This window comes from Vanessa cardui, chromosome 18 (assembly GCF_905220365.1).
Source record: "Vanessa cardui chromosome 18, ilVanCard2.1, whole genome shotgun sequence".
NCBI lineage: Eukaryota > Metazoa > Arthropoda > Insecta > Lepidoptera > Nymphalidae > Vanessa > Vanessa cardui.
Window position 1 is genome coordinate 2,211,523 of NC_061140.1, and position 13,901 is coordinate 2,225,423.

At 30.8% G+C, this 13,901-nt stretch overlaps 1 protein-coding gene across 1 annotated transcript in view; it reads left to right on the forward strand.

The window, feature by feature from the left end:
* The first annotated feature begins 2,268 nt into the window (after positions 1-2,268).
* Positions 2,269-13,901, forward strand: part of LOC124537537 (A disintegrin and metalloproteinase with thrombospondin motifs 16-like) — a 67,565-nt gene continuing 55,932 nt past the window's right edge. The window contains exon 1 of the mRNA XM_047114412.1: positions 2,269-2,694. Coding sequence (XP_046970368.1) covers positions 2,617-2,694 — 78 coding nt within the window. The 5' untranslated portion in view covers positions 2,269-2,616. The remainder of the gene's footprint in view (positions 2,695-13,901) is intronic.

Genomic DNA, 13,901 nt, shown 5'->3' on the forward strand with positions numbered 1-13,901 from the left:
GAATCGGAAAATGCAATGGAATGAAAATAAAACCGATTACTGCCGATTTACACAACCAATAGGCATAGCTCCCTATCGCGCCATTCGACGCTATTATATATTATATATTCGTATTCAATTCGGATGTGATGTGGTTTTATGAATTTTGCCGATGCGACATCTAAGTTGTGTCGTACTATACTATAATAATACGTCAAAATGCAGATGTTACTTTCACGATATATATTCTGAGATATATTTAAAACTTATGGAACTGGTTCATCGAAATATCTCCTTTTCCTCCCGATTTGCACGGATATGTACCGTGACAGAAAACAGGGAGAAAGGTTTCAATAACAATGGCCCGAGTCTTAAATATCGGATGTGATCTCCGACAAGCTGGAACAGAAGTTGTGTAGAAACGAGTCAATCTTATTATCATTGTTCTGTAATTTAATTTCTATTAATCAAATCAATTTTATTCAAGTAAATTTTACAAAGTGTTTTTGATGTGTCGATATTTTTATTTGAAGACCTCCATGGTCGAGTGGCGTGCACAATGAAAACCGTTTCATGGGTACGCCGCTCCGAGGTCCCGGGTTCGATTCCCGGCCGAGTCAATGTAGATTATCATTATTTTTCTATGTTGTCTAGGGTCACAAATGATGTATGTTATGTTGTCTCATATTTATTTATTTATATATAATCGCAAAGCAGCCTACAGCGACAAGAATCGACAAGTAACTCGAATAGTTGCTCTTTTCAAATAAACAGATTTACAATACTGTTTTTATACAATAATTAGTGTTCTGTGTTGGATCCCGAGCCTAAACCCAGGTGTTTTTTTTTTCTAAAAAGTTTTCTTTTATTGAATAATATGAGATTTTTATGAATTTGGTTAAACGGAAAGTAGGGGTTATTCCTATATCTTGTATTAATATATTCGGTTGGTAGCTTGGCTTATATACCATTATCAAATGATGAACCCTTTACATCACCAAATCGCCACCAACCTTGGGAGCTCTTATTCATAGTTAAACTGGCTCAGTCACCCCATAAAGCCGGAACAAAACAATGCTCATAATTACTATTTGGCGGTAGATCATTTGATGAGATAACCTACTCATTTACAGTTAAAACAAAACCATAAGCAATTTCATAGCTTCCGTACTCTCGCTTTCATTTCAATATTTATGGAGAACGGACTAATTAGAAGTTTTCTATACAATACAGTATACCTACTATGTTGTATTCATTTCAGTACATTAATTAAATAATAGGATGTTTACAAATATTTCATTTTATTTGATTATGCTAGCTGTAATGGAATCTATATTTTATATACCTGATAGTAAGACTTTTTTCAACACGTGGAAATACGAGGGTTAATATGTAGCAAGGTATTGTGCCTATATGACCAAATTACTTATACTACATATATAACATTTGAGTTGTAAAAAAAAAAAAGATGTGGCAGAGTTTCGTCTAATCTGATTGCAGGTTTCCTCACGATGTTTTATTGTACAAAACCAGTAACATACTTAATAAACTTTAACTAATTACAAGTTTTTATTTAAACGGTCAAAATATATCTGTTATTAAAGTCAGTAACTTACAGTTTGTATGAATGTCTACCAAAACATTAAAAAAATGTGATATCTATGCCAGTGCTAGCTTATATATAAAAAAAATTACGATTCCAAACGCTTTGAATACCGAATGTATTCCATATTTAAATTTGAGCATATTTCATTAAAGGCGACTCTACACATTGTATATTCTAACACTTCAATGTAGGTGGAACTCTTGATGCAGAACCATTTTCACTGTTCCTCTTGTTTCTATGAAATGAAGGTCATGTATGCAAATCGTAGAAAAAATGAGAGCGCGGGAATTTATTGCTATGTCATTATTTTATAACATTATAAAAAAAATATTTAAATTCAATTTTTGTATAAAAATGTATGCCAAATTATATTATTATTTTATAAGCGTTTGTATAACGTGAAGTTGCTAAAAAATTGCTAATATTATGTTAGATATATAACCTAAAATTTTATTCATATCTACAATAATATGCAAAAAATAAAAATTAATATATTTCCATCGATATATTTAGATATTAAATCTTCATTAATTCCGAACCACGATGACACATGCAAATACACATTTTCTATAGTTAAACAAATTTCAACAACAGCAATTTCAAATTCAAGCGTTTATTCGATTTCATCGATACAATCCCAACCCTACCCGTTCTAACTGCGATCTAAATCGGTTGCACAAAACCGCGCAGTCGCGAGCCGTGAAACACCGCGAACTGCCGCTGGCAAACAATACAACAATTAGTTGACAACAAAAAAAACAATAGGTTAAAACATATAAAAAAAAACTTTTATTAATTTAGCTAACTCAAATAAAAAATAATAATTTTTTATGGTAGCAAAATTTATGTCATGCTCACGAAAAATAAAATTTAAAAAAAAAACTTATCAAATTTGCGCGGGAAAAGAAAAATGTGTGATTTTTTTTATTGTGATTTTTTAACAGTTTTTTATTAAGTCTTAAATATGTTAACGTATGTGAGAGAATTTTTTTTAATGTTTTCAAGTAAGTTAGTGTAGTTAAACGATCGTGATGGATTGGAGACAAGTGCTTTTGGTGGTGACATTGTCATCGTTCATAGATGTCAGTGACCAGCTGTTTGGAAACGATGTAAGTATTTGCGTTTTTTTTTTTTTAAATTCATTCAGGCATAATAGTTAGCATCATTAGCCGTTTTGTTATACTTTTTAAAATAGATTTTCGTACAACTTTTGACGTTTGTTTCCGGAAATATATGAGTATTTGTAATGAAAGTTTTAAAATATATTAATTGTATTCTCTTATACAGAAACATAAACAGTTTTTTAGAAGTTGTTGGATGAAATTATTTTTCTATAAATATCTTATTTTTATTTTATTACCTTGACATTTTACTATTCAAAAATTCTTAATACGGCATAAGGTAATAAATAGTAGATATTTAAATGATTTAATTGTCAAGTAATTATTAAATTACTCTTATGTGTTTATAATTATACGATTATATATTAAAATTTATTTTTTACGATCTAGAATGGAAATCATACTTACTTTCTATAAGTATTTAATAAAAATGGCCGGTTACAAACTTTTTTTTTTACTCTTAAACAGGTCAAACATCTAAATCGTTCTTTTTTTGGATACATTCGATAAAATAAGAGTTTGTTTACATTCCGACCGCAAACGATGCAAAGGTCATTGTTGGATTTTGAACTATTTTTTTTTTTGATAATAAATTTCGTCATACCCATATATAAATAAAATTTTAACAAAAAGAAAAACCGACTTCAAACAAAACACTGTTTAAAACAAATAAAAGTGCACTAAAAATGATAAAAATAATTGCATATTTTACATATTTTTTAGAGTCCTCCTAGGTAAAATGAAATGAAAAATATTAGACTACTTAAAAGTCGATTTACGATTATATAATGTAGCTATAATTATTGGTATATTTGGAGCCGGTGTCAGCTACAGTGCCCTTGTCCCAACAATCAAAAGAAAGAAGCGATACGAGTCCCTTGATTGATCCAGTATATTATTGTGTAAAAGGTAATTTGTAAAAAACATATTTGTTAAAGTATTCTCGTATTGTTTTTGATAGATATACTGTAGGGTTTTATTGGCTGACACCGACTCCAAATATAACAATAATTATAACTACATTATATAATCGTAAATCGACTTTTAAGTAGTCTAATATTTTTCATTTCATTTTACCTAGGAGGACTCTAAAAAATATGTAAAATATGCAATTATTTTTATCATTTTTAGTGCACTTTTATTTGTTTTAAACAGTGTTTTGTTTGAAGTCGGTTTTTCTTTTTGTTAAAATTTTATTTATTTTTTGATTTTAAGTGAAGCTGATGTTGACTAACTAATTTTTTTTAATATGGATAGATTAAGCGTTTCGTTTATATGAGTCAGAAACTACTTCGAGGACAATTTCAAAGGAAACTTGCCAATAAAGCAAAAATAGACTTTCGAAAATGCGGATTTAATACAGCAAGAAAAACTTTGAAAAAGACCAACTATATTTCGTACATCATATGACATCACATCACATACACAGAATTTGATTAAAGATAGTAAGAAATTCTGCCCCATATCGCACCCTAACTGCGAGCCGTATAGGAGTTCCATCACTACATAGTATAAAACAAAGTCGCTTTCTCTGTCCCTATATCTTTAAATCTACGCAACGGATTTCGATGCGGTTTTTTTTAAAAGATAGTGTGATTCAAGGGGAAGGTTTGTGTATATAATACATGAACAATATAGTAAAGAAACACTGATAATTTTAGAAGTTTGCGACGTGATGTCGTATATAAACAAATTCTGTAGTATATTTAGTATCAGTATTGCACCCGTGCGAAGCCGGGGTGGGTAGCTAGTTGATTATAATATTCGACTATGATAATTACATAAACATAACCACATTACGGAAGGTGACTCAAATATCCAAATAACCTATAAATAAAAGATTCGACCGAGTATCGCTAACGTGCTCCTCAGAATTGTTCCGTTCCCTTCCGTTCCGTTACTTTGTCATGGATCCTGTGCTCAGAACCTTACCAAACTTTCACCAAATTACCCTTAAAGTATATATTTTATAATAAAAAAAGAATTATCAAAATTGGTTAACGTGATTTTCAGTTATTCACCTATTTGTCGCGCATATGCATAATGCAAATTTAAGACTTATGTCGTTTTCACATGGATACCATCATCGGAAAAAAAAATAAAAAAAATGGGACCCCACGGGAAGCACTACCTTTCAAACAAAAAAAAAATATCAAAATCGGTCCACCCCGTGAAAAGTTATGAGGTAACAAAGATAAAAAAAAAAAAAAAAAAAAAAAAAAAAAAAAAGACGAATTGATAAACTCCTCCTTTTGGAAGTCGGTTGAAAATATACAGTAATAGTAGAACCGCTGCGTGCTTAACGTATAGAAAAAAAAAACGGGATGTCAATTTCATTTTTATACTATACTATTTATTTGAGAATTATAATGACGACATAATGATAAAAAAAATTCAGATTATTATTTTAAAAATATTTCTGCCTGTTAGGCTCTCGTACAGACAGAAAATAATTTTGAACGCCGCTTTTAGTACAACAGATTATATATTTTAGTATAAATTAGTGACGTATATTTAATTAAAGTTAATGTAGAAATAAATATATTAATATAATAGTATAACAATATTAAATATATAGCATAATACAATGAGTATAGAAATAAAAAAAAACAATAATTTATGCTACACAATAAAAAGGTCGTTTTGCTTTTAATCCTTACTTAATATGCACATTTAGAGAAAATATTGAAATATTTTATAAATAACAAAAAATGTTATGTCTCAGTGTTGTTCCCTGAGTCCGGTGAACATATTGTTACATCTACCTGTATCCGTATCCATAAATAAATAAATATGAGACAACATCACATACATTACTCTGATCCCAATGTAAGTAGCTGAAGCACTTGTGTTATGGAAATCAGAATTAACGACGGTACCACAAACACCCAGACCCAAGACAACATAGAAAACTAATGGTAATCTACATCGACTCGGCCGGGAATCGAACCCGGGACCTCAGAGTGGCGTACCCATGAAAACCGGTGTACACACCACTCGACCACGGAGGTCGTCAATCCATATATCGCAGGTTTAATCCAGGCAAAGACCATTCAACTTACATATATTTCACATCACGTCACCACGTTTTCAGCACTCATTTACCCAGTCCAGAGCATCGTGGAATAAGCTCCAAGCGTTCTCTAGACTTTACAGGCTGTTGATGTTGTTGTTGTTCTCTCAACACTTGAAATTACTTTAAAGTAAAGTAACAGCCTGTAAATTTCCCACTGCTGGGCTAAGGCCTTCTCTCTCATTAACGAGAAGGTTTGGAACATATTCCACCACGCTGTTCCAATACGTGTTGCTGGTATGCACATGTGGCAGAATTTCGATGAAATTAGACACATGCAGGCTACCTCACGATGTTTTCCTTGACCGCCGAGCACGAGATGAATTATAAACACAAAATAAGCACATATTTATAGTGGTGCATGCCTGGTTTGAATCCGAAATCATCGGTTAAGATGCACGCGTTCTAACAACTGGGCCATCTTAGCTCACTAACTATTATGCGACTTTATTACTAAACAAATCTTTTCACTATAAATACCTATTGACGATTTTATCATTAAAAATACTATTATCAAGGTATCAACTACTGTTTATGTATTTATTTACATATTGTAAAAGTTACCCCACGAATTTATTGCTAAACATTTAAAATTAACATATGTAGGTAACATTCAAAATGATATATCTACATTTAAGGTGTGAATTATTTTCGTTATTTATGTTACAAAACATTGACAGCCTAGATGTATATAATATTAGACGTTCTTGCCCCTAAAATATACCTATTTAACCTCTGTATGCTTTTGACAATGTAGATACTTTAAAAAATATCTATAGTATAGAACAATACAATTCACATGATCCTAAACGACCTTGCTCGCATTATATTGCCAAAAAAATCTTGACTTAAGCACTTTACAGACGATAAAGATACATACATTAAAGTTTGGCTTTGCACAAGTAAAATAAGGATGTATAAAAAACGTTATATACCGGTAAATAGCAAAACTCTACTACTATTACTCTACTACTAGTATTATTGTGTTCCGGTATGTAGGGTGAGTGAGACAGTGAAGTATAGGCACAAGGGACATCTTAGTTCCCAAAGTTGGTGGCGCATTGGCGATCTAAGATGTGATATATTAATATTTCTTACAGAGTTACTATGTATGTGTGATGACTACTTACCATCAGGGGGACCATTTCCTAGTCAGCCAACTTAAAATATATAAAAAACAAAAACAACACATATCGGTATATTTATTGATACCGGCGGCTAATTATAGCTCCAGCTATGATGTTTCCCACACATTCAATAATGGTCATATTAAATATTTCCATTGTTAAAAACCATACGAAAAATCGTTTAATAACTTTCGAGTTTATAGTGAACACAGAGAGTCGAGAGGGCATATAATATTTTACAATAGGTTGTGTATTTTATATAAGTATACTTTATGATACTAAGGCAATGTTAAAGTATCGTTGAGGTAAGAAAATTGTGATATATAAAACCTCTTTATATTGAAGTCCTCTCCTAATTCCTTATTCATCGAAATGATCCTAATTAGGCGGTTTATATCTTAAATAAGATAAAAATATTTATTTCATCTTTGTATGTGATGTTCTATTTAATTATATGACAAGTGACTTTTTATCTCAAAACAATAATAATATCTTCACAGTTTGTGACGTGCTTTAAGCTGTACAGATCTAAAATCAAGTTAAGAGTAACAGAAAATTTATAAGTATGTTGTGAAGAGGTCTGGCTGAATAATAATGGCTGCTTTTGATAAGAACGTTTTGGCCAATTTTATTTATAAAAAATTTCCTTCTTACAGTATATGATACTGTAAGAAGGAAATTTTTTTTATTTTTTTTTATGGTATAGGTTGGCGACGAGCATATGTGCCACCTGATGGTAAGTGGTCACCATCGCCCATAGACAATGGCGCTGTAAGAAATATTAAGTATTCCTTACATCGTCAATGTGCCACCAACCTTGGGAGCTAAAATGTTATGTCCCTTGTGCCTGTAGTTACACTGGCTCACTCACCCTTCAGACCGGAACACAACAATACTGAGTGCTGTTATTTGGCGGTAGAATAATTGATGAGTAGGTGGTACCTACCCAGACGGGCTTGCACAAAGCCCTACCACCATGTATCTATGTCTGGTAGCCCTAAGACCCTACCACAACAACAACAGCCCGTAAATTTCCTTTTGCTGGGCTAAGGCAACCTCTTCGTTTGAGGAGAAGGTTTGGAACATATTTCTATGCGGGTTGGTGGAATACACATGTGGCAGAATTTCTATGAAATTAGACATATGCAGATTTCCACACGATAATTTTCTTCACCGTCGCACAAATTAAGCACATTAATATTCAGTGGTGCTTGCCTGGTTTGAATCCGAAATCATCGGTTAAGATGCACGCATTCTAGCCATTGGGCCATCTCGGCTCTAATACCTTAATGGCAACCTAAACTACAAAATTGGTAATACACAATATCCAATAATTTATAACATTTAACAATTTGTTAACAATTTCACAGATATTAGTTAAAACGTGCAAAGAATCACTAACAGACGTGTCATTGAACTTAGCATATAGATATTATATATAGACATGAACATATATATTTAAATGATAACGCCAAGGAATGTGTGAGGTTGACACCGCAAATCGCATTATCGAGTACAGTATAAAATAATCGTTAAGTGATAGACAGTTCGTGTATTAATTGTAATTTAAGATGTTAGATGCCAGAATACTTAAGAGAGGAGCTATTGTTATATCAATGAATTCCCTAGCCATGGAACTAACCAAAATAGACAAAAATATTGGTGCTTGGCGGTAGAATATATCATGAGTGGGTGGCCTACTTAGGCGGACTTGTATAAAGGCCTATCATAATTATTACTCAGACTTTATGATGATGTCCTTACGTCCAAGGTCCAGAGGTTATATAGCAATTAAATGAAAATGAATTCATTGGTTGACAGAAGTCAAGAAAATCCGATACAACCTGCAGGAGATAAAACATAAGACTGAGGAGATTACGTGGTTTCAAAACGGGACTTTTAACGCTGATCTGATACGATATTTTTATACTGACTGAACCCAGAATTTCAGCCCAGTACTTGTAAATCTAAAAATAATCACGCTGTACAATTAAATACACCAAAGAGATTATATTATATCAACTGAACAAGGAACTAATTATAAATTATAATTACATAATAAAATACATTATCAAATTAATAAATGAAAACATAAACAATGATATTTAACAGTTTAATACAATAATGATAAGGAATGACCGAAAAAAATGTTATCAAATACATAAGTGTTCAGTGTCTCCTTAGCAACATAGCAGAAAACCGTAGGACGTATTCTTAAAGCGTAATGATTCTGGTCAAGATTTAGACAATTGAGAGAATGAAAACAGTTACGTCTGTTATAATATAAGATATTCTTTATTATACATAACTTGTGGCTCAATCATAACTTCATAGTAAGGCTTTGTGCAAGCACGTTTGGGTACTAACTCACCACATAAAATGTTTTAAATAAATTAATTAATATTGGACAACATCACATACATTACTTTGATCCTAATGTAAGTAGGTATAGCACTTGTGTTATGGAAAAGTCAGAAGTAACGACGGTACAACAAACACCCATACCCAAGACAACATAGAAAACTAATGAACTTTTCTACATCGACTCGGCCGGGAATCGAACCCGGGACCTCAAAGCGGTGTACCGATAAAAACCGGCGTACATACTATTAGCTCAAAATGCATGATTAGTTTTATTTTTGAGTTTTATTTTTTATTGTTTTGATTATAATGATTTTTATAAATAACAATTGTTATGTTAATTTAAAATTTATGATTCTCTTACTTTTAACTTATGAATCTAGAAGAGCTTGTTATGAATATTGGATATTTTATTTTAAATACTATGTCAGCATATGCAGGTGCTCTTTTAAAATAAATAAATCAAATATTCTGTTACTAAACAAAACTACTAAATATTATATTCCAATTTCATGGGAAAGTAAGCCAGTGTAACTACAATAAAGGAACTAATTTTGCTAAACTATGGTTAATTTTTTTTTCTATATTATAGAATGTGAAACTCACGACTTATATAGTCTAGGATCCACGATATATAGTCCAGGGTTAGACCATTAAACTTCGTTTTTCTATCAAGTTATCTCCCGCGCTTCTCTACGGTCGTGCTGGAATGCCGACTAATCGGACTATAATAATACTGATGGGATCTAGATTGTATTTTCGCGCACTTGTTCACTTGTGCAATATAGTTATTCAAACTAGTCAAACTCGGCATGAAAATCATATGTACGAACTGATAGGAACTTAGTGGTTACAACAACCGAATCTCGATTGAGAATTGGCTCAATTTTGACCCAAACCCAAGCTTAATTTCCCCTCTCTTAGCCAATTATTATATTTACATGATGTTACTATACATGCTATGATACTACATATATTATCGTGTTTAAAAGCCACCTAATTTTCTATTTCCATGGGCAATTGAAACAATTAGGGCTGTCCTATGCCCTTGAATTCGGCAAATGTCAACATAATATTTGTCCCAAATAAATGAAGCTCACTTTTATTTTTGTTATTTGTTGTTATTTTAACGATATAAATGAAAACCAGTTTTTCGAACGAGTATTTATTATGTGAACATTTATTTTATATAGTTTAATTTATATTAATTTATTTAAATTTCCCAAGCTTTTGTTGCAATAGTCATTTATGTGTATTTATATACTGATAATAGTATATTTATATTAATAGCATATTTCATTATAAAAAGCAACAGTTTTCTTTTATTAATTATTTATTTGTACGTATTATGACAAGGAATATGATTTATAATGTTCTCAAGTTTCAAGTGCTTATATACAAGTTAGCGTCTCTTCAATCTTAAGCGAAGATCGCGGGTTCAAACCCAAGAAAGCACCACTGAATATTCATGTGCTTAATTTGTGTTTATAATTCATCTCGAGATGGCGGTGAAAGATCCGCCATCGTGAGGAAACCTGCATGTGTCTCATTTCATAGAAATTCTGCCATAAATGAATTCCAACAACCCACATTGGAACAGCGTGGGAAATATATACCAAACCTTCTCCTCAAAGGGAGGGGAAACCTTAGCACAGCAATGGAAAATTTACAGGCTGTTATTGTATTGAGCACTAAAGGCACCCGATTATGTGTTTCCATGAGCAATTAAATCACAATTTAGGCTGCATTTGGCCTTGAACTCGGAAAATATTAACATGTTTTATTGTTCCAAAATAAGTGAAGCTCGCTTTTTATTTATCGATTTAGATAAAAACCAGTTTTTCCATTCACTGTTTATTATGTGAGCATTTATTTTATATAGTTTAATTATTTGAATTTTTATAATATAGTTCATTATAAAAAGTAACAGTTTTCGTTTATTAATTATTTATAAGTATTATGACAATTAATATAATTGATAATGTTCTTAAGTTTATGCTTATATACAAGTAAACATCCATCCAGAAATCTCAGGTTAGATGGGATAAAAATATATGCCTTAATTGAAGTAGAACAGTGTGAACTAAAATATTTTTGATTGTCGTAAAATCATTATTACGTTTTTGATTTCATTATTATATATTTTTGTAATTTGCGATCATATAGTGTAATTTATACAATATACATATGATAAAATTTGAGCGTCCGTTTGTTGCAGTTCAGAATTATATGTAAGAATTCAATGAAAAAAGAATTGTGCTTAAATAAAAATTTCAAAAACAAATTTTTTGTTCATATCAGAGTTTTTATTGGCACTTTATTCTGCGTTCATATTTTTATATGCAATTAAATTATTTACAATAAAACATTAAAACAGTAGATAGTGATCTAAATTAAGATGAAATTTTCGCAAGATATTTTCGACATAAACCGCGATGGGAAGTCTATTCATTTCCATTGCAATGTTTTGTGAAATATGGAATTAAATTTAATTACGTTATGAATAATTCAGAAAGTGAAAACATCGCCTTATGCTCTGATTAGTATTTGAATTACAAATATATTTCAAAAATATCATATATTTGTTTTTCAAATTTGTTTTAAGTATTAGTCTCATATTGAAAGCGTGGCTTGGAGATTATATCACCATGCTGTTTCCACTGCTGCGCGTCATGGTCCTTGAAATACACATGTAACAAATATAAATCTTATCAAAAGGTTTAGAATTATTCATAGGCTTTTATTTATACAGTAGTATAAAACATAGTCACCATCTTTCTTTGCCTTTGATTTTCTTTTACTAAACCACTCAACAGATATTAATAAGGTTTTCAGTAAAAGATAGAACGATTATATTATATTTGAAATAGATTTGTAAATATTTTGCACAAAATGTCTGAATTATGACGTATGTTTTATGCAAATTAATGTTTTTGTACGCTTTCTAAACTAAACCTACTTAGTTAAACCTAATAAGGCTCTCACTTTGTCATACATATACATATATTTAATTATAAATGCACATATGCCGCAGCTACCCATTATATCATAATATTATCTATAGCTGTCTGTGTGTCTGTTACGTCTGTTAATTCATGGCGATACAACTAAACCTAATTTGATAAAATGGCATGAAGGAATGTTGAACCCAAAAACAAGAGCAAAGCTACAGCGACTACTATATATATGAACGAGTTACTTGAGCAGTAAAGATCAAACATTCATTCTGCTTTAGTAAACAAAGTAAACAAATGAGAGTGAAAAGAAAGTGAAAATGAAATTTCTCAATTTAAATAATTTTATCATTCGATGACTCGACTTTTTGTTATTAAGTGAGCTCAACTTATCTATCAATCTTATCTAATATATCAAAAATATATTATTAATAAAACTGTATTTTAAAATATTACTGAGACTTGTATAATACAAAATTAATTTAAAAAAAAAATATTCAAACACATTAGGGAGAGCTGAGATGACCCAGTGGTTAGAACGCGTGCATCTTAACCGATGATTTCGGGTTCAAACCCAGGCAAGCACCTCTATATATATGTGCTTAATTTGTGTTTATAATTCATCTCGTGCTCGGCGGTGAAGGAAAACATCGTGAGGAAACCTGCATGTGTCTAATTTCATCGAAATTCTGTCACATGTGCATTCCACCAACCCGCATTAGAATAGCGTTGTGGAATATGTTAGAACCCTCTCCTTAATGGAAGAGGAGGCCTTAGCCCAGCAGTGGGTAATTTTAACTATGGATAATTTGTCCTTAGTTAAAAAAAGTATTTTTTTTGTTTCACTAACAATAAAATTTTTAAATTTAATAAGAACGTGTTCTAAATTTAAACATAAGAATTAAATAACTAACTTTTTATTGCTGCAGTTCATATAAATTTTATATTAATTATTTTTTTTTTCCGTTTTAAAAGTTCATCAACATTTTGATTGAAATATTTATTACCATAGATATAAACAAGATTTAATCAAAACGATGTTTTTTATCCCACGGAGTTTCTATACATTTAGACCAAAACATTATATTCGTAATAATTGCCAGTAATAAAATAAATTAACATAATATCATCATCAAACAAAGCTTAAGTCGTTACGCTCGGTTCAAATACAGTGACACAATTAATTTAATATAGCATCGTAACACAAGCAACATTATACTTATTTATTAAAACACAGTGTTTTATAAATTACACAGTTGAAATACATATTGTGCCAAGGAGTTTTTCAACGAATGTCTAGTACTTTGACCTTAGGATTGATAATACAATCTATTTCATGATTAAAAGGTCAGAGAAAATAATTACAAAAGTGTATTTCAAATGTATTTTTTGCAATTATTCTAATTATAATTTAAATAATGTGACACTGATAACAAATATTATTAATGTATTGTTGTTTCTAATTATGTTGTTACTGTATACTGTATTGTTGTTTGATTTTGATTGAATCTGTATGAAGTTATCCTACCGCCAATCAGGTATACTCAGTATTCAAATACTTGAACCAATTTGAAAGTGAGCCTAGCAATGAGTCTGGAAGCATATAAGTCGTATACTACACATAGTATCCTTCTCTAAATTAATGTAGGGAACCCTTTATATTTCTTACTGCACCTATTC